The sequence below is a fragment of the Cupressus sempervirens genome, chromosome 10 (genome assembly GCF_028749045.1).
Source record: "Cupressus sempervirens isolate cs-2001-9-10 chromosome 10, ASM2874904v1, whole genome shotgun sequence".
Taxonomy (NCBI): domain Eukaryota; kingdom Viridiplantae; phylum Streptophyta; class Pinopsida; order Cupressales; family Cupressaceae; genus Cupressus; species Cupressus sempervirens.
This window is the reverse complement of record NC_143127.1, coordinates 352,224,986-352,250,073: the sequence shown is the minus strand read 5'-3', so window position 1 is coordinate 352,250,073 and position 25,088 is coordinate 352,224,986. Positions and strand designations below refer to the sequence as shown.

The 25,088-nt window shown below is 34.3% G+C and overlaps 2 protein-coding genes across 2 annotated transcripts in view; both read left to right on the top strand.

Annotated features, from left to right (window-relative positions):
• Positions 1 to 1,687: 1,687 nt before the first annotated feature.
• Positions 1,688 to 2,710, top strand: LOC149534039 (ATP-dependent DNA helicase PIF1-like). Its single transcript, XM_089805954.1, has 2 exons — positions 1,688 to 2,065; positions 2,147 to 2,710. The coding sequence occupies exons 1-2, from the start codon at positions 1,688 to 1,690 to the stop codon at positions 2,708 to 2,710; spliced, it is 942 nt and encodes a 313-aa protein (XP_089662080.1).
• A 3,905-nt stretch (positions 2,711 to 6,615) lies between these two features.
• LOC149534038 (uncharacterized) overlaps positions 6,616 to 25,088 on the top strand; it is a 53,838-nt gene continuing 35,365 nt past the window's right edge. The window contains exons 1-4 of the mRNA XM_089807188.1: positions 6,616 to 7,078; positions 8,224 to 8,276; positions 8,460 to 8,524; positions 8,631 to 8,709. Coding sequence (XP_089663314.1) covers positions 6,636 to 7,078; positions 8,224 to 8,276; positions 8,460 to 8,524; positions 8,631 to 8,709 — 640 coding nt within the window. The 5' untranslated portion in view covers positions 6,616 to 6,635. The remainder of the gene's footprint in view (positions 7,079 to 8,223; positions 8,277 to 8,459; positions 8,525 to 8,630; positions 8,710 to 25,088) is intronic.

The following is a 25,088-nucleotide window of genomic DNA, read 5'->3' as shown; positions in this document are numbered from 1 at the left end:
TATCTCCAGACTATGCACATCAACTAAAAAAAGACGTCTTCACTATGATACGACAACTAGGACCTCCAACATTTTTTCTTACATTTACAAGTGCTGAACAAAATTGGAACACTTTAATAAAGACACTCAAACAACTATACAACAATCACCAGTCAACAACACATAACATATCAAATATGATAGAAGAACTTACCACATATGAACTAATTAAGAAGGATCCAATAATTTGTGTGCAGTACTATAGACATCGGATAAATGCCCTAAAGAAAATGATACTTTCAGACGAATCTTTTTTTGGAAATGTAGTAGATTTCTTTTCTGTAATAGAATTTCAGAATCGTGGAAATGAACACAATCACTTTCTCATAGGGGTGAAGGATGCACCTGTCTATGGAAAGCAAAGCAATGAAAGTATAACAAATTTCATCGATACATATCTTACATGTGAAACATAATATTTTGATCTAGATATTGCTATTCTCCATAGACATCATCATACAAAGCAATGCAAAAGATCAATAAATAAACATTATAGACATAACTTTCCATTTCCACCAATAAAAAAAACAACAATACTTGAGCCCTTGCCTGAAAAAGACAAAAGCATAAGCTCGATAGCCAACAAAATTAAGTGCAAACTTGAAGTTGCAATGTAAGATACATCTTTCACATTTGACAGCTTCTTGAGTGAAATAGACATAACTGAAAAAAATTACATAGTTGCTCTGAGGTCAAAAATTCAAAGATCAACAATCTTTCTCCAGAGAAAGCCTTCACAAATTTGGAATAATAGCTTTGGCAAAAAGATACCTCCTCTATGGAAAGCCAATACAGATGCACAGTTTATTGTTAATGTGTATGCAGCTACAATGTATTGTAGTTCATACATAGCAAAAGTTGATGGGTCTATGACAAATGCTTTCAAGAAAATACGTGATGATCATTAACGAGACAATATAGATGCACTCAAAATGATAGCCAGACTTGGAAATGCTCTACTAAACTTACAACAAATGTCTGCTCAACAAGCAACTCATCTAGTTTTAGCACTACCACTACACTCTAGCTCTAGAAAATGCATCTTTATTGACACACGGTCACATAATGATCGTACATTTGTACTAAAACCAATAGAGCAATTAAAGAAAGAACATGACAACTTCGAAAATGTGATGTGCAAATCATTAATTGAATATTACTTATGCCGGCCACAAGCTATTACTAATTTATGTCTAGCAGAATTTGTATCGAGCTATAAAAAAGATGGAACTAAGCTTGAACCAAAAGCTAAACCAAACATTATACGTTTCATTAATTTCAATAAACATTTACAGCTAGAAAACTATTACAGAGAACAATTATTGCTATATGTTCCATTCACTATAGCTGAAGATACACTCAGACAAACTTATGGCTCATGGGAAAAAGCTTATATGCATAATGCAGATATAATTCAGTAGAATCGAGCAAAGTTTTCACACAACACAAATTTAACGTGGGGTGATATTGATCATGCTATTAATGAAGTAGATAATAGAAAAGAAACAAAAGACAATATTTGCCAACAACCAATAATTGAAACACTTCACGAAAAATATGACATGGATGAAGATATAAAAACCAAAATTTTTGACAGCTCCAAAAATACAAGTCCAAAATCTTTGAGCTTATACAACTCCCTCAAATAATGAACAATAATGAGTACTATAACTTAAGGAGAAAGTTGAATAGAGAGCAACAAACAATCGTCAAGGATATTGTGATGAAAAAGCTTAAGGACATAAAAACTCCTTTGCATCTTTTCCTAACCGGAGGCGCTGGAACTGGAAAAGCATTTACAACAATAGCCATTTTTCAAGCGCTTATTCGCATTTACAGTAATCTCATTGACAACGATCCAGAAAAACCTAAAGGCTTAATAACTGCATATATAAGAAAAGCGACATACAATATAGGTGGAAGTACATTACATTCAGCTTTTCACACACCTTTTAACAAATCGGATTTCATTCCACTTAGTATAGAAACATTGGATACAATGTCGAAGAACTATAATCAATTACATGTGCTCCTCGTAGATGAAATTTCACTAGTAGGTTCCACATTCTTACGTTACATTGACAAATGATTGCGTGACATAATGCAGTTGCCAACAGCATACTTTGGCAATCTAGACACAATTTTCTGTAGAGATTTCTATCAAGCACTTCCAGTACTTGACGCAACTATTTTTGATAACAAACCATCAACAATAGAATTAATGCCCTATAGTTTTTGGACTGATAATGTGAAGTGTTATTCACTAAATAGTACAATGTGTCAGAAAGATGAGAAATTTATTTCGATTCTAAATAACATACGTTTAGGGCAACACACACAAGATGATATAGACTATCTCAATGAAACCTGTCTACGACCGCTACCTATCAATCCAACATTTCCATATCTGTTTCACAGGAAAAAAGATGTGGCTACACACAACAACAATATGCTTTCCAAAGTTTCTGGAGACTATATTATATTAGAAGTAATAGACTTCGAAGATGAAAATTTTAACGCAATGCGACTGTATACACAGACAATGATTCTACCAGTCCAAACAGTTGTAAAGCCAAATATTCTTGTCAAAATTTTCGCGAGAAATTACAACATAAAGGATGGCCTAGTAAATGGGTCAGACGGAACAGTTAAGGCATATACCAACCAATAAGAAGTCGATATAGTTTGGATACGATTCAACAATGCAAAAATAGGCCAGGAACAAAGAAACAAATTATGCCAATATTACGTTCAAGGCATTCAAAAAGACTGGGTTCCGATTCTTTGAATTGCAAGACCCATTCCCAAAATATCAACTACTGGAGAAGTTCAAATTAGAAAACATTTCCAATATAAGTAGCATGTGCCAGGACAGTACATAGAGCCCAAGGCCTCACAATGGATGGTCTTGCATTTGATCCTAGTAACATAACACAACATGACTTAACATACACATCACTTTCAAGAACAAGAACTATTAATTTGTTATTTCTCTTAAAACCTTTGATTCCAACAAATTTCAAAATCCACAAAAAAATTCATCGTGAAATGTCTCGGCTATACTCATAGGCAACATGGAAACTTGAAAGTCAACTACATTGTACAGCTCACAATGAACACATATTGCTATGTACACTGAACACACGTAGCCTACATGCTCATGCAAATGACATTTCAAATGATTGGGATATCATGTCCATTGATATCATATGTCTATAGGAACTATTTTCCCTCCCACGCAACACCAATATTCTTTTTGGAAGATACAATAACCATTCAATGTATCATATACACGGTATAACAATACTTACTTCAAGCGATCTCCTCATAACCAATTCAATAGAACATAGATTTAAAAATATTGAAGCTATAAAAATTACCTTCAAACAAACAGATTCTCAACTTAGTGTTTCTAATGTTTACATGCGACCACATACAACAATTGCTGAAATCAAAACACTAATTATTGAAATAGCTACAAGCTACATACTAAAAAACAAGTTTTACATTGTTGGAGATTTCAACATAGACATGTCCACACAAAACACAATTGCAACAACACTCATAAAACATATGCAAAAATACAATATTCAATTCATGCTAGCTCAAACACGCAACATAAACAGAACACTCATTGACCATGTATGGACAAATGCACTAGCAAGTATATGCTCTATCAACAAAACTGAAGCATATTGGACATACCATTTTGCAGCATTTATTCACCTATATGCAATTTAATTCTAACTTGGGTTATGTCTACAACAACAATGACTCCACCAAAGCGACTAGCAAGTGAACCACCACAAGATCAACAAAAGCCCATCAAAAGGTATTTTAAATCTAAACTTTGCAATCTCTTCATTCTTCCAACCTTTACATACTTCCAAATATTTGAACATTAAATTTTTTTGCCTTTAACTGTCGTAGGACAAAAGAGGACAATGAACCATGTACATTAATAGAAGATCTAAATGCAAAAAAGGCAGGCCAAACTTTCAAAGGTGATGTCTTGGTGGTTTACAAAGCCTTTTTGGACAAAGTAAATAGAACACGTGAAGTGCTACGTGCTAATCTTACAGACTCCAAAGGAGAGCTCACTATAACATTGAATATCAGTAACAACAATCTCCTTAGCAAGCATGAAAGTAAAATAATCCCAGGCATGGCATTAAGAATAATAGACTTTGACATAGAACCAAAATCAGATTTTGATCGAGGAGATAGTGATTGCATACTAATTTTAAAAGAGTCCAGCATAGTTGAAACAATACCAGCTATATTGCATTAATACAAATTCATTCCTGGTACAACTATAAAGCAGTTACTAACAAGCACATCTAATTACACCACTGGAACAATTGGCGCTATCGTTTTAGCATCATACAAAAAAGGTACTCAAAATGTGCTTGAAATTAAAGATGGAAACAATGACATGAACAAAGCACTGGTAAGCTCATACAAGCAACTTCATTGATGCATCTATGAAAATAAATATTTATTTCTTTCTTTCTATTACATTTTACGATTTTACTATGTCAACTTCTAAAACTAGAAAACTAACTCTATTACTTGTAATCAGCTATATATGAATCCAGCTTTCACACCCCAATATATTTAGATACACCACCAACTTGAAAGAAATGAAATACCATTACTGCTCTTTAGAAACATAGCTAAAAGAATTGATCAAAAACCAGCTCTACGAACAACTCCAGCAACATTTATCTGCAACCTACATAACAAAAGAACATTAGATGCACTCTATGGGCTGCTGCAGACTTCAGTTGAGGTAAGTGATTCCAAATCCTTTGTCATTTTACTTTATCATTTTATCTTTCATGTTTTAAAGCATACTAATAAATGCACATTGTAAACAGGTCATGGGAAACTTGATTGTAGAAAATGCATACTCAAGTCCATTCCATGCTTTTTGCTCAAAATGCAATCGTAGATTTGAAAGCTATGGAGCATTGAATGGAGAAAAAGGATACTGCAACCGATGCAAGGAACATGTCCGATACAAATATTCATTGTACCTGAAAGCAATTATCACAAATGATAGCCAACAACCAGTTCATTGTTCTATCAAAGACAATATTGTACAACAATTACTTCTTGCTCTTAAAGACATAAATTATCAGCAATACATTGATGACAAATCAGAAGTAATATTTATGCTTCAAGACTTTTCAACAATTGGCACATACACTCTCAACTAGTACAATACCATCACCCGTGCAGTCCTTATGAATCACTAAACTAGGCATCAAACAACAAAGGTACTTATTCTTTATACTTGTCTGCTTTTAATTACAAAATCAAATACTTTTTCCCTAATAAACATCATTTACAATACACTGATAATGTTACAAATTTTGCAAGTATCACATTTGGCCACCAAAAAAATACGCCTCCCTATTACATTGAATGTAAAAGTTTCTTATATGTATCTCCCACTACATCAAAGTTTTGTTCAGTCAAAATATTTCGCCCAATTATATGTATATATACTATTTCTAAAGTACCCAAATCTATATGTACAGATTCAAGACAGTAAGCTTTGCTACTTTGAAAAAAATACCAAGTTAAAGACTCAATTAAAGACATTGTGAATTAAGTATTTGGAACATGCTTTCTCTACATTTAAATTGGTTTATGCTCTGCCCTACTTGAGTAAACTTGCATATAAATTAATCTAAACTTTAAAATCTTAAGCATATCTACACCTATTTTAAGTTTTATTAGATTCATTAAAACTGTTATTAAATAAAAAGTTTTCAATGTCGTAATGATTTAAATGCCTTATTTATCGTTGCTTTTGTCATTCCCTTGCCTATGAAGATCATAATGTACCTCTAGTAAAATTATTGATGCACTTTTATTTATGATATTCTCCTTCTTCAAATATGCTATTTTAAGACTTTGATTTCCGTTTGATTAGTGACGATATTTGCATATCTATTTAACATCATTTGTATTATGCTTCCAAACTTATAATTGTACTGAATAGATAAATATCTATTGTCTATTTTTTAGTCAACATATCACCTAATAGCATGTCCTATTTTTATCACGCATATGACAGGAACTATGATGCTATGCGTCACTTGTTAATATATATATATATAGAAACATGAAAACATTACCTTAAAATAAACAAAGAAAAGATTAATGTCTTACCTTTTATTTCTATATACGTGTCCTTCCAAATCAAAGGAAGAACAAAATTATGGGCATTCCAATATTCCAAAAGCGGCCTAGAAAGGTCCACAAGAGTTCTCCTCACAGTCAAAGCGGTTCTGGGCAAATGTCATAAAAGCTTTTTGTGAATGGAATGCCACAAACGACCACATTAAATATCTTTCGGTTTTGATGGTGACATGGTCTGGTAACGAATCAAAGGAGGCAACAGTCCACAATACAATGGTCACTTCTAACACCCTGTAGTGAGCATGCTTGCCACCCCCACCCCCATGACCCACACGCTTACTAGAAAAGATCGACCACCTCTCAATCACTCAATCTATCTTCCATGGAGTATAATAATAATGCATGCACCCAAACCCTGAAGGAGTGTACAAGGACAGACAGCCATGCCTGCTTTGGTAAGGGAGGGTTTGTTCATCGGGGACATCAGAGACGCGGCAGAGATCATCACCAATGGCAGCTCTGAGATAACACACATACTGTCTCTGTTAAGCTCGGCCTATATTACATTCTTTTCTGAGTGGCGTCGCGGGTTCCAGGCTCAGACCAAGGAGGTCGAGAAGGTTTACAAGGAAGAGGGACAAAACCCCACCACCAATGGCTCCAGTAGCTCTGACGAAGAAAATCAAGGGGCTGTTACGCGCGGGAAGTTGCTGTACAATCTGGAGCTAGTGGGGCCGGAGTTGAATATATTAAGGATGGGCGTTCCGTTGAGGGACATGGAAAACGAGAATTTGTTGGATTATCTTGACACTTGCCTGGATTTCATCGAGCGAGGGCGCCGGGAAGGCGCTATTCTGGTTCACTGTTTTGCCGGAGTTTCGAGAAGGTACTTTATTTATAAAATTTGGATCTATTGAAGCTTTCAATTTGAATATATTTCTTTTCAGAGAAGTAAATCAATATCGGGATGTTTTGAATTTTTTACTGAACACTTAGTTGAGTTTTCCCTCAAATTTGTAGTCTGACACGTACCTGTCCTTAAAATTGGAATTTTTTTTTGTTGTCCTCAAAATTCAGTAGTTCAGAATAGGTAAACGATTATTTTAAGGTCAGTACATATTTTTATTGGAGGCTTGGCATTTGGAGTAGCTTTCAATCCGTTACCAGGAAGGTTATTGATTTTAATTCCGTTGGCTTTAGATTTTTGTGTAATTAATAATTAAAAATTATGCCTGGATGTGATTTTGATTGTGGTATTGATCAATTTTCTAGTATTTTCTACAATCTCTGGGTTCTATATATGGTATACACAAGTATTTTCTAATGTTTCCGGACTCTGTTTAGTGCCATGCATGATATCGATTTAATTGAAAAATTGAGAGAGAGTTTCTGAATGAATGCCATCTTAGAACCATCAATTCAGTCTCAGTTTCTTCTGTCACGTCTAACCAAGCAAAGAGAAGTATAATACTGTCATTGTGAGTTGACATTTCCTTAACCAATGCTTAAGTTGCTCTACTTGGCGAGCAAACATTCCACATCAAACTTTTGAAATTCCCATACAGTTAAATGATCTTTTGCATAATCTATCTTGTCTTCAGTGGATCAGTGGCCATTTTCCATCATTTTAGCATTTCAATTAGCCGTTATCTAATTGAGTAGGTTTTATCGCTGGGTATTCAGAGGAAGGGATGGAATGATTCCTACTTTGATAAAAAATTTAAATGTGTTCAAGAAATCATGCGGTGAAATAGAGCATATCCCCTGTTGATTAATGTCTTTAAAGCTAAGTTTTGAACGTGGATAATCCTTACATCACAAGTTAGCATATGTGCTGTAAGCCTTAGCAGCTCAGTAACCAAAACAAGAAATCTGCCTGAAAGTAAAGCAACCACCATGCGTTTGTGCCTATATAAGGATTTTAAATTAATTTTGAATTCATTAATAGATGTATTTTTTTAAAAAGGTCTTAAACTATGTTCTAGTTTTCTTCACCTGTAGTAACTGTATATCCTTTCTCTATTTTTGCAGTGCATCTGTAGTAACAGCATATCTTATGAAAACAGAGCGATTGTCCCAAGAAGGTATAGATACTGTGATTTTCTGTTGGTTATATTTGATATTATTTCGAATTTGAGAGTGCTTGTCACTAGCAAATTATCTTGCTTATGTGCTTTTATGTTGTGCTATATAGAAATGGATCAGTTCTGGGATTTTTCATTTGTTTTTCTCATGTTGTCCACTAAAAGTCTATAACTTTGTTGTAGATGCACTTGAATCCCTAAGACAACAAAGTGAATCAGTTTGTCCTAATGATGGCTTCTTGGAACAGGTTATGTTTCTCCCGTATCCTTTTAAAACTGTAATCAGTGGCTAATATTCTTTTTTATTGGTTCGGAATTGAAAAAAATGATGCTATTTCTTTTCTGGTTTTGCAGTTGAAAATGTTTGAAGAGATGGGTTTTAAGGTTGATCACAGTAGCTCTATATACAAAAAGTTTCACTTGAAAATATTAGGTAAGTAAATATTGTGTACTTTTTTCCAACTGGTATAGCAACTTAATTACTGCTTCAGTCGTAGTGCATTGGAATGTGAAGTTGGTTATCTGGGATCTCTGTTACCATCAATCACTGTTGGACTCTTCCACTACCAGATTGCATTGTGTTTTTTTGTTAAGCAAAAATTGAATAATATTATAGAAAAGTGATCATAAATTTCTAGGATTGGAAGAATCTGCTCATAACTTTCCACAACTCTTTTATTTCTAATAAGTATTGATCAAATGGACTTAAGTGATGCTAAAATTATCCTGTAAGGACTACTCACCATGTTTATAAATTTTGAATGACTATCATATCTATCAAAATAAATAAATTCGGCAGCTGCCAAGAAGATGATAATATGGTCCAAAAAATACATATTTATCGCAATGGAAGGGAAAAGAAAAAAGTGGCAAGGACAGGATATATCTGCTTGCATCTTGAAAATATTATTCCTGTCATGGCTATGACAATTGTGCAGGTGGCATTTGGTAGGCCTAGTGAAAATCATACAGAAAAGTATTTGTGTGAGCTTGTTGCTGAAGTTGAAGGATGTTTTCATTTTGGCTGCTAAAAACTGGCTGGGAGATTCAAATATTCATTCCAACAACATACAGGTGGTATGCCTTATGGACTTAGTGAGTACAGACAGTTCAGTGATTTGCAGTCAAGAGAGAGCGGTGTTTGACAGTCTTTGACCACAGCTGTCCAATCTGTTGAGTGTTCAATGTTGTATTCGCATTACTTCTTGGGCATGCAGGTTCACTTTCTTGATTTGCCTGTACATGCATTCATTTTGCTGCGTCATAAAATTATATAATAGATCTCTTTATAATCATTGAACAAGTAAGATCTCCTCCCTATTGCTTCTGAACCTTATTCAAGTGTAGCTGGTTTTTTTTGTATTGGTGGGACTTTTTGGAGGATGTCAGCATTGCAAATGCAAACAATGGGCTGAGCATTTGTGATGCATGATAAAACTGTATAGCGAGATGCAGATATAGGGTACATGGCGGATTTTACTCGTGACTGCAGAGATCCGAAAAGGGTTTGCTACTTTACCTTCTTTTGTCATTTCTGTTGGTGTCGATTCATTAATCAGTGAAACTCAAATTTTTAGCTACTCTCTTTATGGCAGACTCATATGCAATGTTGCTTAGGCTGGCGATTGGGATTCACCGTCTCTTCCTTATACAAGAGTATCACATTCCCATAGTAATCTGTAACTTTTAGCTTGAAGAGATTAAAATTTAAATGCATGTCTCGACAGCTTTTTGTGAGGACTCCAAATTGATTGACTGGGTGCACCAAGGGTCGCATAATCAGACTCCCTCAGACTTAGTATACCCCAAATTGTCACTCAGTAAAAATGTGGGAAAAACTAGGCAAAATATCAGCAAATCTTGACAACTTAAAAACACTTAAGTTCCTTTAAAAGTAGTCACATGTTTTCACAGTTTAGGGTACATTTATAAATACAGGGCATAAAATAGGCATGCCATGGCAGCATTGCAAATACCAGTTGCAAATTGGAAAGGAAAACCAATTCATGAATTTTTGCAGTGTTCTGGCACACTGTTTCCCACATTTCGGTGAGAAGTTTCTTGTCGAGTTACTCACTGCAAGTTAGTAACTATTTGGTATGGATGTATGGTATGGGCTATACTATGCTGCCAAAGTCCAAAGAGGTTCCATTGAGTTTGATAGATATCTTGTTTAATGTCAGCCCTCCATTAACCATGGCACGTGACAGCCTTGTCATCCTATCGCCTGATTGATTATTAGTCTTTTGAAATGTGTGCAACCATTATTTCTTTTATGCATTGGCTACTTTTTCTCTTTATTAGTAGAAAACATTGCCCTCTGAGTTATCGAGGATGGTGCTTTTTTATGGAAGTTTTTAATAATTGATTATTATATAAAACAATGAAGTAACCAATACAGATAATCTACAGTGAAAACTTTCTTTGTAGCTCTTGAAGAAGAATATGTATTGGTCGTTTAAGATAGGGAGGAGTGAAATGAAACCAACTAGAAACACACAATTATATAGATTGGTAAAACGGTGCTGATATTCCCATGTTACCTTTATCGGGTAGTGAAAATTTTAAATGTTTAACTTAAAATGGGCCTGGGCATCCTTCTTTGTAATGATGTTGTCCTGCTTTATTGATTAAAAGAAAGTCTTTATTGTTGGCCATGCTTTGAATTATAGACTTCATTTTACAACAGTGTAATGAGTATGAGCCCAACTGAAAGCTTCTTATTGCTGCTGTAAATCCTAGACCTGAAGCAGGCATAGGTAAGAATAAACAAAGTTTATTTTTATTTTCATTTTTAAAGGGGTAAATGCTGTGACCCGGACCTACGAACTGGTGAGGCCACAAATGGGGGACCTCATCCCTAATGGGATTTGAACCTTGATGGCAAGAACAGCAACATAACACCTTAACCATCACAACATGCCATTAGTGGCAAGAATAAACAAAGTTTGAAAATGAATAATAGAAACATAAATCTGAAATTGGAACTCTCACAAATGTAATTTTTCTTTTACATTTGTTGCTCACCTTTGAAACACTCTCCATTGAAGTCCGTTTTGCTTTTTTATTGGATCCATCTGTCAATTTGCTATATTAGAGTTGAATGTCACGATGACGCCTCTATTGATTTTCTTGTCTTGAACAAGGTGTGCCATTTCTAAGGGTTGCGTTATTAGTATTTCAAGGACATGTATGAAGGTAAGGCTAATGATTGTGACCCAAGGTCCAATATTTCTCCAACTGTAAATCAGTCTTAGAGAAGATAAAATGACTCAGTGCTGTAAGAGTGGCATGGATCTTTGGGGGGTGGGTGCTTGAGGAGTGTCTGCCAGGTTAAAGGTTATGTAAAAGCACACCTGAATTGGTAAGGATTGAGAAGTGAAAATTAGTCCCAGTTCAAAATTGACATCAACTCTTCAAGTGTTGTACTTGAGGAGTGTTTGCCAGGGTGAAGGTTATGTAGAAGCACACTTGAATTGGGAAGACTTGAGAAGTGAACATTATTCAAGTTCAAAAGTGGCATTAACTCTCTGACGATGCACTTGAGGAGTGTTTGCCAGGGTTTGCGGTTATGTAGAAGCACACCTAAATTGAAAAGGATTGAGAAGTGAAAGTAATCTTAAGGACAAATGTGGCAACTCTCCAAATACACACTTGACAGCTGAAAGCCAATGATTCAAGTGAACGCATTTCTTGAAGTGAACTTTGTGACTGTTCATCATCAGCAAGCAGCATGCATTAATAATATCTCCAAGTGTTTCTAGTAATAGAAATTTTATTTGCAACCTTACAATTCTGTTGAAACAGGGGAATTTTTGATCAACTTTTGGCTTTAAAGGTCATTGTACAACTTCAAGAAACTTGACTTCTCTCCCAATATGATACATTTTGGTTTATCCTCCTTGTATAGAATTTATCTTTTGCTGCGGTATTTTCTTGTTGGAAGACCTCACAAGAGTCTAATATTGTGTCTTACATCACCAGAAAAACTGATACTACTTTGTCTGTATCATCTGGCATCAGTGTCTGTAACTTTGAATTACTTAAAACAATCTGCATTCATTCTTGAGTAAATTTTCACATAGCTTGGGAAATCAAGCTTACTCATCAAGCTACACCAGGATCTTGAATGGGCAATATCTAATCAGTTTTTAACCTCTAGTCCTCACAGTTGAATCAGTCATTGCCTTAAGATATCCATATTATGTTGATGATCTAGAACTTATAAGCTATCTAATGAGATCACAAGGCCTATTCTTTATTTGAGCTTGCTTCTAATGGGACCTTTCTTGGATATGAATTTGCTAAATTATCTGCAAAAACGTTATTCTTTTTCACTTAATTAAGCTTTATTTTGACACGCATCACTTTGAATTAACCAATTGGTTGTTTGTTTATGGGCCTAGGGATATGATTTTATAATTTATTTAGGTAGATGATGTTGTCATGTGTACACCCCTTTATTTATATTAAGTCATGTGGACAAAATGTTTAACAGGCCTAAATTTGGATTAGTGTTTTGCCCCTCATTATGTTGTTGGAAGGTCAGTATAAAGGAGGTGATAATCATTGTAAGGAATATATGATATTGTGTCTGTTATCTTTTGGATATACAATGTGGACCGACTTTTTCCATAGGGAGTCTTTGGTTTCCCTACTTTAAGGTTTTATTTTGTTTCTTCATTTATCATCATATTAGAACATCCTGGCCCACAAAAACCCCTTGAGTTTGAAATGATAATTAATTGCTTCGATTAATTACAGAGGAGAAAAGCTCCATAGATAGAGATCACAAGAAAAGTTTTCAAAAACAAGAATGGAGGACAAAAAAGAAACATTCTAAATAGGAATTAACTATGAAAAGGAGATTGCCTAAGCTAACAAACTAAATGACCATTATAGAAATATTACAATATTAGTTTAATACCCCCCCTTAATGGTCATTCCACTAACCCTTTGAAGACTTGACATAATCTATAGGTCATGTTGCCATAAATGCATAGAAGGCTGACTCCTCTTTAGAATGCTTTGTGACATGAGCTTTTTGCTGAGACCCTACCTGGTTGGACTTTTGATTAGCCAATCTCTTTCTACAGAAGTTCTGGACATGACCAAGTTTACCACACTAATGATATGTGATAGTTTTTAGATTCTTGGAAGAATCTTCGCTTTACCCTTTTCGCTGAGTAGATTTGCCCTTGCCTTTGTCCTTGGCAGTAAACGCTTGTTCCACACTAACAATCTCAGTTCTGGTACCAGACTACTGTTTGTACCTGGCTTGCTGCAAGAGCTTATTGCATGTCATCAAACTTTAAGTCAGCACCAGTGGAAGTAGTGTTTAGAGTTCTGATAAAGTGCTCATAGGATCGTGGTAATTTTTTCAGTAGATAACCATCATATCCTATTCTTCCATCTTGTGACCAATGACTTCTAGTTGATTTTAGATGTCTTTGATCTTCGTGAGATGATCTTGCAAAGGCATCTTATCATTCATCATAATGGAGAGCAACATATTCTTAAGGAAGAAATTTCTTTCTTTAGCTAACATCTCATGTGGATCCTTTAGGTGACTCTAGATCTTTGTAGCAGTCTTGCCTTGGCACTTTTGGAAGCGTATTATTGATGAAAGATAACTTTCATTTATGCTCATCAAAATTGTTTTGTTCTTTTTCTGCCATTGTGGGGTGTCTCATTAAAAGTTTTAGCTAAAGAAATTTGGGTTTGGGCACTGATACTCAAAACTAGTGAGCATTTGCTGCTTCTAGAGCATCATAGTTCTTGTCATTGAACCTCTGAGCGCCTTACAACATGATGTTGGTTAATAAAACCATCTCCCTCTATCCAGAGATATGGAAACTGAGGTCAGCTTCAAAAAGCTTCAATTTTTGTTGAGGTGAAATCAGCAAAAAATAGAAACCGAAAGAAACAGTTGCAAACCCGAACCATGATTTTGTGAAAAAATCGTCCAACCCTTGATGAGACATGATTTGGTGAAAAAAATGTCAAAAACATCTATTTTGTAGAAAATGGTAAAAACCCATTGCAAGTATGCACTATTTTAAGGAAAAATGTCAAAACTCTTAATGGTTTAAAATTTGTCATAAAACAAAAAATCAGATTTATTAAAGGAAAAATCAAGAAAAAATCCTTTACAATGTTTTTCAGAAAGAAGGGCAAACCCTGAAATAAACCATGATTTCCTGGAATATTCTACAGAACCTGGAAAAGAATCATGCTTCTCACAAAAATCATGCAAAACGTAGATGCTGCTCAGAAGAAGCCAGCAAAACCCAAAATGGTGAGCAGAAAATCACGGACAGAGGTGTCCAGTCATAAAAGTCTCTATCGTGGCTCTCAGAAAGAAGACACGGGTTTTATAAAATCCTAGTTGCCAAAAAACCTTAATTGCAGATGCTCAGAAAACCTCAAAATTCTATGGGTGCCACGAAAAGAAGTTGTGCAGTACCTGTAGACTCGAAAAAGTAGCAGAAATGCTTCCCCACAACCCAAAAACGTGGGCAAGAAACAACCGAAGGCCCACGCAGTCTTTAAAACAGTGACATGATTGAAAACCTGTAGCCTCCAGTCATACGCAGAAAGAAACAGTGGAGTGGACAAAATGCAGACAACCGTCGAATAAACACTCGCCTTGGATAAAAAGCCTTGCGCAGTAAGAGATGTGAACAGAATGCATGATTTTGACAAAAAGATGCCATGATTTTCTTGAGTAAAGAAACCCTTGACCTGTGATTGTTAGGAGCAAATTTTGATCTATGATACTCAGGAGCAATTTGTGACCTACAATTTTGTAGACAAAAATTGCGAAAATTGCAACAAAAACCTTGGTCTAAGACATTTTTGAGAGTTTTTGTTTTTGTTGCTTGTGCTTCTGGATTAGACTGTGAACGAGGATTTTGCATCATGTTTTGGATCACACTCCGTGATTTATCATCAAGATGAAAAAACAAAAAACAAATGGTAAAATAGCAAAGAACTTTTAAAAATTTATAAAATTTTCTAGGATGTTGAAGGACAGATCGCATAAATGGTGTTGAATCAAGTTTGTTGAAATTGGCATTGCCAAAGTTGTTTGAGTCCCCGATGCAGGGACAAGAATCAAATATTGGTGAATACAAGGGGATATTGCAGGAGTCTGGTTGTTGAAGGAAGAAAATCACCAAAGGTGAGATCCAGGTTTTGCAACTTCAAAATAATTTGCTGGAAAAATAATTGGATAAAGATGATGCTCTTTGCTCAAGTAAAGTTCAATCTGTGGAATTTTTTGTGATGTTTGATTCATATTTCTGAAAATCAAAAGTTGATCCACCGTCTGAAGGAGATTGCTGCCATTGTAGAGGAGCTCAAAACTGCTTTTGTATGCCAACCCAAAGAAAGCTGTTTCAGTTCGTCAAGTTGCAGGTTTTGATTTAAATGACAAAATAAGGCGAGGTTTTGCGTTGAAGTACTGTTCAGAGAGAAGAGCATACCACAGGTAAAGAATTGTAAATGTTTTGTTGTCAAAGTGTGAAGATTGTGAAGTCTGAACACATTGCAAAAAAGAGGAAGTGAATGGATAACAAGCTGCTGAACAAAAGAAGATAAACTGTTTTAATGAAGTCAAGTGTGCATAAGATGAGTTGAAATAATCCGTTTTAATGTGAAAGATAGGGAAAAGAAGGTGAAGAAATAAAATGAAAATTTACTTTGGAAAATGGATGTGTATGCAAGAATTAATGGAAGTGAAGAAATACAATTATGAAATGATAGCAATTATCCAAGAGAGTACGAAAGAAAAATATAAATTTTCTGTTAAAATTGATAATCTTGTGATAGTATTAGAAAAATTTAATGAGAAGAATGAAAGGTTACAATCCTGAATAAAATTATTTGATTCGATCAAGAAAAAGAATAATGATTTGGAAGATAAGATAATAAGATAGGGTAAATTTATTAATCTTCCTGTTACTGACCAGTAATCTTCTCTTCAATATTCGATGGTCATCTAGTTTGTATATCATCACTTCTGAATAAGTATGAACGTCTCCACCTTCTCCTTAACATCCACTGCAATTACGTTGTGATCCTGTCCAATGAATTTGGTGACTATTATTGGTTTTGAAGGCCTGCAAATGCTTTAACTTTAATGCTTTTTCTTTGTGCTGCACGTTATGATTAAGGGTGTTGTGATTGACTAAATCATATGAATATCAAAGAATTGAATGTATAACTTGTTATCACTGAAACCATTTGGTCATGTAATTGATTGCGTGTAGTCTCCTGTCATCTTATTCCATTTGATCTGACTGTTTATACAGAGCACAGAGAGATCATGTTGAATATCCTGATGTGCTTGCTAATGTATATTGTTACTGTCATAGTTCTCTTTACTAATATTTTTATTATTCTCTAATTCCTCTCATGTAGTGGAATTGGTCTACCATAATTCCTCCTGTTGCGTTTCTTCCTTATTATATCCTAATATCCTTCCGTGGTTAAAAGACACGACCCTTAGGTATTAATTAGTTTATTTGTTATGTTATATATATATATATATATATATATATATATATATATATATATATATATATATATAAAATCTCATATATTGCTATTATTATTATTATTATGTAATATTTACTTTTATATTTATATATCAGTATTGAACTATCATCTTATTAATATATATAATATTATATCAATTAATATATTTAAATGTAGTAACCAATTCATTATAATTAGTTACTAATAGTATCTATATTCAAACGTGATAATAGTTAGATATATTATCATCTTATTGATTTATAATGTAATTATAACATATATTATATATTATATTAATAATAATATTAGTAATATCATTATTCTTAATACTATTACGTAGTATATTTTCTTTAAATATTATTTATAATAATATTTAATTCTCAATTATATTATAATATTATCTTTGAATATGTCCATTTCATAATATAACCCATATAGGTATATTATAAAATTATTATTGGTATTTGATATCATTTATAATCAAAGTATTTATTAGTTATTTGAATATTCATATATCCTTTTAATTTGGGCTCATGACAAGTCCGCCCTTCCACAAATTGCTTGCCCTCGAGCAATTCCTAATTTCCACTCAACTTAAAGATCAATGGCCTATTCCTTGATCATTTTTCTTTGGATTATGAAAATAATGATTACGCTAACAAAATTATGAAATATAGATATATACAATGTATAAACCACTAATGCATAGACACAAAGTAGACACGAAGTATACACATTAATGCAAGAAGACACAAAGTAGACACGATGTAGACACATCATACATAACCTTGATTAAATCCTAAAATTAACAATGCACAATGACTATACTTCTTCATTAGGCTTATGAACCTTGCAACCACAAAATAAGCATTACTACATGCATATAAATATAAACTTCAAAGAAATTCGAATAATAATAAGTTAATCCAAGCCAATTCCATATTAAGCCCAAGAGCGGATTTTGGCCCCCTTGGCCTCTGTGGTAGGTGTTAGGCATCCACACAAGGTGGTCTACTTAGTGGATTGCTTGTTTGGCTAGAAAGGTTCTTGTGAAAAGGAGTCATTATTATCTTTCCCTTAACTAGCACTACAATAGGGTGTCCTAACCGCTCTCCCTTTATTGTAGACTCCATAGGAAAGTTGGTAGGGTGCCCTTACTATCTTCCCCTTAACTAGTACTACAATAGGGTGTTCTCCCTTGATTGCAGACTCCATAGGAAAGTGGTAGGATTCCCTTATTATCTTCCCCTTAACTAGTAGTGAAATAGGGTATCATAGCAGCTCTTTCCTAATTGTAGACTCCATAGGAAGGATAGATGCCCTTATAGTCTTTCCCTTAACTAGTACTACAATAAGGTGTCTTAACAGACCTCCCTTAATTGCAGACTCCATAGGAAAGTTAAATATGGCCTTTCCCTTAACTAGTACTACAATAAGGTGTCTTAACAGACCTCCCTTAATTGTAGACTCCATAGGAAAGTTGAATATGGCCTTTCCCTTAACTAGTACTACAATAAGGTGTCTTAACAAACCTCCCTTAATTGCAGACTCCATAGGAAAGTTATATACAGTAGGGTTTCTATATAGTCTTTCCCTTAACTAGTACTACAATAAGGCGTCTTATAGACCTTCTTTGATTGTAGACTCCATAGGAAAGCTACTTGAAATCCCTAAATCATTTCTCAAATAATCAATTTTACACCTTTATGATTATATTAATTAAGAAAACTTACAATTTCATATTTTAACTATGGTTAAACTTCCTCGAAGCTCCATTGGCTTCTCTCTCTGTTCATTGACTGAATGTTATTGATGTTCCCTTGATCATAACTCATCTTCTTCTAAAGACAATAGTGAAAAAGGATCTTCAATGTTTGTCTCACCCGCTTCAGTATTCTCTTAACTCACTAAGAGATCCCTTTATATTGGGATTCAAATCCAGTACAATGAGTCGTTTTGCAGACCATTCCGATGGCAAACATTTTAATAAACATGAATTCCAACGCAGCCACCTCAAACGGGACATACATTTAGGAAGTGCCCATCAAATGCCATATATTCTTGGTCTACTTGTCAATGATCATCATTCTTTAATAAACTCCTATCTGTCCTGGTGTGATGGTCTTTATCTCTGTAACGCCTATATTATTTTATATTACTGCTTCTCCAAGTAATGGAACTCGATGTATGTATAAGTTACCAAAATGTAAAATTTTATTTTAATTGTTCAATCACTGCTTCCAATGGTTAATAAACACAATGGTTATCATGTAATCAGTTCAAAAAATTCTTATCCAGTCACGTAGAATGACCCAACTGATTTCCTTATATAAAAAGTTATGCTCCCTTCTCAAATGGAGAACCATAGTATTGGCAGAGCTGGAGTTACTGTTCTAATAAAAACACTCTTATTCCTCAGTCTTAGTTTTTGTTTGCTGATGACTGGATTCGTATTCTTTATCTTTTCAATCTTTTAGACAGCAGGGCAACAAATGAAGAGTTATTGTGCTTAAAAATGTAAATTTAAAACATTCCTTCAGCCCCATAATTATAAATGACTCTTATTGGCTCTATCCATCTCCTCTCCTGCAGATTTATGTAAGGCGTTACAAAAGGCCAATCTTCTAGGCTTGATATATAATTAATCTTCATTGCAATATTTCTCTCTACTGCCAATTGTAGTTGGAATATTTAGGTGCGTGATATGACCCATTACAGATCCAGCAACCACTAAAATATCTTGTTTGTTGCCTTTTTGGGACACTTTCTTTTTCTTGTAATTGATAGTTTATTTATTTGATCCGCTTAGTATTAGTTGTGCTGACTATCGTCCATATTATACTGGATATGATTATGTCTCACTCTTATCTCCATCTGTAGTCATGTTTAAAGGTGCTGCCATCGAAGACTTAATATTTTCCTGTTCACTCGCCACCTTTCCCAACTGCACATGTAGCATACTTTTAACAGATCACCCTCGACGACCAATCGTACTGCATCGATGATGATGTTTGTTTGAGTTATTTCCATGCCTATGCATGCTCTAATATGAAACGACTTTGCACAATACTTCTCTGTAGCTCAGCATCTGATGTGGCAATCTTAAATTTCGTGACTCAAGATAAGAAAGGTCCAATGATGTGTTTCAAATATTATTAATTGACATTCAAATCTAGATGCCGTCCATAAATTCATTCAAATTTTTTGAACTATTGCATGCCGCCTTAATTCAATATAATATTTCTCCATTGGTGTAATTTTCTGAATATAATAGAGTACTACGCATTGTGTGTAATCTGCTCCTTATCTGCTACTACTAACCATTCACCTCTAATCAATTTGAATTGAGTTAATCCACAATGGCCAGGAATGGCAATCAACTGTGATTAGATATCTTTTGTACAAACATTTCTGCGCATTTTTTTCCTTGGACTCCATGGTTCTTCAATAAGGCACGACAATACACGCTCCAGCCTTAATCGCCATCATTCATATTATTGTCACTAGTTTCCTTTGAAATGTGTGCTCCAAATTCTTCTGCTACCTTTGGCTGCGTAAACTGATCTTGTATGTACTCCTTTGATTACTCTCATTGTTGGTTAACTCCCCACTTTCCGCATGATACTCTCCTGTAGACGTAGTTTCTTTCCTTACTAGATCATCCAAATTACTGAGTTATTTTGCACAGTTTAATCACCACTGTGTTCGCAGGGATTTGTTTTTATGCAATATATTCCTCACAGGATGGCAGGAAAAACCTGCTCTGACACCATGTAATGAACCCGATTTGGGGGTCCATCGTTTATTTCCGACTTAATCTCTTATTTGTATCCTTTGCATTATATTTTCTCCGAAATCTTCCTGTTACTGACCAGTAATCTTCTCTTCAATATTCGATGGTCATCTAGTTTGTATATCATCACTTCTGAATAAGTGTGAACGTCTCCACCTTCCCCTTAACATCCACTGCAATTACGTTGTGATCCTGTCCAATGAATTTGGTGACTATATTATTGGTTTTGAAGGCCTGCAAATGCTTTAACTTTAATGTTTTTTCTTTGTGCTGCACGTTATGATTAAGGATGTTGTGATTGACTAAATCATATGAATATCAAAGAATTGAATGTATAACTTGTTATCACTGAAACCATTTGGTCATGTAATTGATTGCGTGTAGTCTCCTGTCATCTTATTCCATTTGATCTGGCTGTTTATACAGAGCACAGAGAGATCATGTTGAATATCCTGATGTGCTTGCTAATGTATATTGTTACTGTCATAGTTCTCTTTACTAATATTTTTATTATTCTCTAATTCCTCTCATGTAGTGGAATTGGTCTACCATAATTCCTCCTGTCACGTTTCTTCCTTATTATATCCTAATATCCTTCCGTGGTTAAAAGACACGACTCTTAGTTTATTTGTTATGTTATAATATATATATATATATATATAATCTCATATATTGCTATTATTATTATTATGTAATATTTACTTTTATATTTATATATCAGTATTGAACTATCATCTTATTAATATATATAATATTATATCAATTAATATATTTAAATTTAGTAACCAATTCATTATAATTAGTTACTAATAGTATCTATATTCAAACGTGATAATAGTTAGATATATTATCATCTTATTGATTTATAATGTAATTATAACATATATTATATATTATATTAATAATAATATTAGTAATATCATTATTCTTAATACTATTACATAGTATATTTTCTTTATATATTATTTATAATAATATTTAATTCTCAATTATATTATAATATTATCTTTGAATATGTCCATTTCATAATATAACCCATATAGGTATATTATAAAATTATTATTGGTATTTGATATCATTTATAATCAAAGTATTTATTTGTTATATGAATATTCATATATCCTTTTAATTTGGGCTCATGACACTTGTATATCAAGAAAGTACTCTACATAGAAACCCATCCTCGTGGAGCCCCTCAGGAGGAAAAGAGACTAGAAGAGGGAAATAGTTTACAGATGAAAGAAATCTCAAAATTGGAAGAGAATGAACCATTAGTAGTACGTAATGAACTTCTAAGGTCAAACCATTGGTTTGTGATCTTTCATGTGGTAAAGAGACTAGAAGAGGAAATAGTTTACAGATGAAAGAAATCTCAAAATTGGAAGAGAATGAACCATTAGTAGTATGCAATAAACTTCTATGGTTAAACCATTGGTTTGTGATGTTTCATGTGGTGTAGATTATGTGTGTTCTTCATATGTTAAAATTGTTTGTGAGTAAGGTGATAATATTTTGAGCATATAGATCTTCAAAGATGTGATGATATTGTATTTGATAATGCAAATGTTTCTAGTTCTTTTGAAAACAATGTTGGTTTGGGTTTGAAAATCGTTAAAAGAATGAGATATAAAGGTCACAGATTAGCAAATCAAGGACAAGTAACAAGAGAGAGTCAATTGAGCCAACAATGAGGCCAAAGTATGAAGTCCTAGGGTATGTCACTAGTAAAGGGAATAATTTTTTTTATATGTTAGTTGCAAATTAATTAAAAAAATGCAACACTCTCATTGCAACAAGAAAGGGTATACAAAGGACAAGTGTTTGGATTTACATCCCTATACCCGATGTGGATTGACAAATCATTGTGAAAAGGCATCTTGGAACAAGGAATTGAATAATGAATCTATATTAGGATGCATGATAATGAATTCTGGATGGAGTTACGTATCAAGTTGGTACAAGATAACAAGTACAGTTAAAAGTTTTCTAGTATAAATGTTTACATATGAAAAAAGTTATTGGCTTGCCAAAGGTTTGCTGAAAATTAAGTTGGCGGAAGCAATTTCTATGATTTGTTTTGATGATGTGATGCAACTGTTATTTGCAAAAGGGATGTATATTGGCATGTGTAGAACGATTTCGGTGGAAATTTCATTGAGATTTTTTTTTTTGATTAGTAAAAGGTCAATGCCATATTCTATTAATATAAAAGAAAATTACATAATTTTTACCACGTTCAAACTGCGGGCACTAGGGGAAAAAAAAGGGGGAAGAAAACCCCTAGTCTAGCTTGGGATTGAAGTCCTGCATATGGTGGGAGGGGAACCTCCAATACAGAGTGATGAGGGCATACCCTCCTAATATAAGGGTAATAAATACATGGCTGAGGTGGCATTCCACCTTTACAATTCCCTCAATCTGAGGATGTGGGTTGGCACACCAAGCCTTATAAGGAGATTTGTTGGAAATGAGGCGAGAGTTGCATTGGCTGTTTGAACACCATGTCGCTTGGGCCTTCCATCACAAAACATAGCATGACACAACCAAAACAATCCTAGGATGGAGGGGAGGGTTAGAAGTTCCCCATCCAAACAAATTGATATCCATAAAAGGAAAATAATGAGAAGAATAGTTAGCATAAAAGGATATAGGGTTGGAAATTCCATCATTTTCTTGAAATAAAGCCAACAGTTGTTAGTGAATAGGCCCGCCAATGGTATTGGCAATCCAATATTCAAATTACCCAAATAAAGTATGCCCACATATGGCCAAGAACCAATAATCCCAACAATCTTTAGAGAACAAAAGTATGTGCAAGACCAAATCAAGCAGCTTCCATAGTCAACCATGCTTGAGAGTGAAACATATTATTCATGACAAGGGCAGGGGACATGCTTCCATGGTTGCCACATTGTAGGTCATTCATAATATAACCCAAAAGGTCTATTCCTCTTTAGATAAATTTATTGAGGTAAAGGAAAGATGTCAACATGCTTTTTCCACAGGTCGTGAGAACTGGAAACAAGTGAAAATCGCATAAAAGCTATTCATTGTTATCCATAATTGAAGGAAATGAGGGTGAAAATTTCAAAGAGCACTTTAAGAGAAAAACGAGTACCATAGCTTGTAACAGTCACGGGCCTAAATCACAAATCCGAACGGAGCTAGTAGGAAGAAAGTCAATATTAAGGAGGATCATAAAAATAGGCCCAACAGGGCGAGACCAATTATGTTGATAAAGATAGCTCAAGCTTATTTCCAAATTATGCAAAAATTAAACTTTTCATAGCTTAATAAATATGAAATCTTAAATATATTGAGTCCCCAAAATTTTGTAGGCATAGGGAAAACAAGTGGGCACAACTTATTCACCTCATCCGGCCTTGATCACACAAATGAATTAAGGTTCGGACCTTAATCACACAAAGGAAGACGCTAGAAAACTTTATCCTCTTAGAGTAGAATTCAAATTTCGAGTAGAAATAAGCCATTGAACCAAGATATCATGATACCTAGAACAAAAGAAGCTAGCATAGAACCATGACTGAGAGTCATAGCTAAGGGCCTAGATGAAAAAGCACTTGCTTATATCCATAGCAATGTAACCATACCACTTGGCAGAATACAAAAGTCAAATTCATTAAATTTTAGAGAATTGAGGCCGGGGTCAGAAAGGAATACCTCCATTTGCAAGAGGGTTGGAATTGATTATAGTCTCATTACAGGGAACCCCAAACTGGGGGGGGAGGAGCCTCTTATATTGGAGGTTAATAATACAATCAACTATCTTAAATAATTAAACACTAATTTGTTGTAAAGGGCTATTAAGAGAAATCTCTTAAGCCTTCCACAAAATTCCATTAACTCACTCTACTTCAGATAATTTGGAATTTTGGATCCCTTTGCAAGAGGGATTAGAGAGAGGGGAACATTTCTTGTAGGTTGAAGGGAAATTTGGGGACGAGCTGGAGGCCTTAAAGCTGGATATAATTCCCGATAGTGTTGATGTGAAGTTCTATATGCAACACAAGCCTACAACCTAGCTCTAGACTCGTCAGGATCTTCCTTGGGGAAACGAAAGGAGACCTCTTGGAAGAAGGGAGGAGGGATCCACACTATTAGAAAAGCTGTCAAGCAGAGATAATTATAACCAGATTACCAGATAGTGCAAATCAGAGCTACAAACACTTGTATTCCATTGAAATTTCAGAATACATGGTAAAAGTTTAATGAGATGTCAGCAAGGAGAGACTAACCCAGAATCATATAATTGAGAGAAGAAAGCATATGACTACACATCTAGAATATAAGCATAAAAGGCATAATACCATAGACCACCATTGAAAAGAGGCATCCTGAAACAATATCCAAAATTAAGCCAGTACAAAATGAGATATTTAATAGAAATGCAGAGCACCCAATGTCTTTTTCTGGGTATATATTAGAGGTAAATGCCACTCAAAAGCTAACCAAAAAGA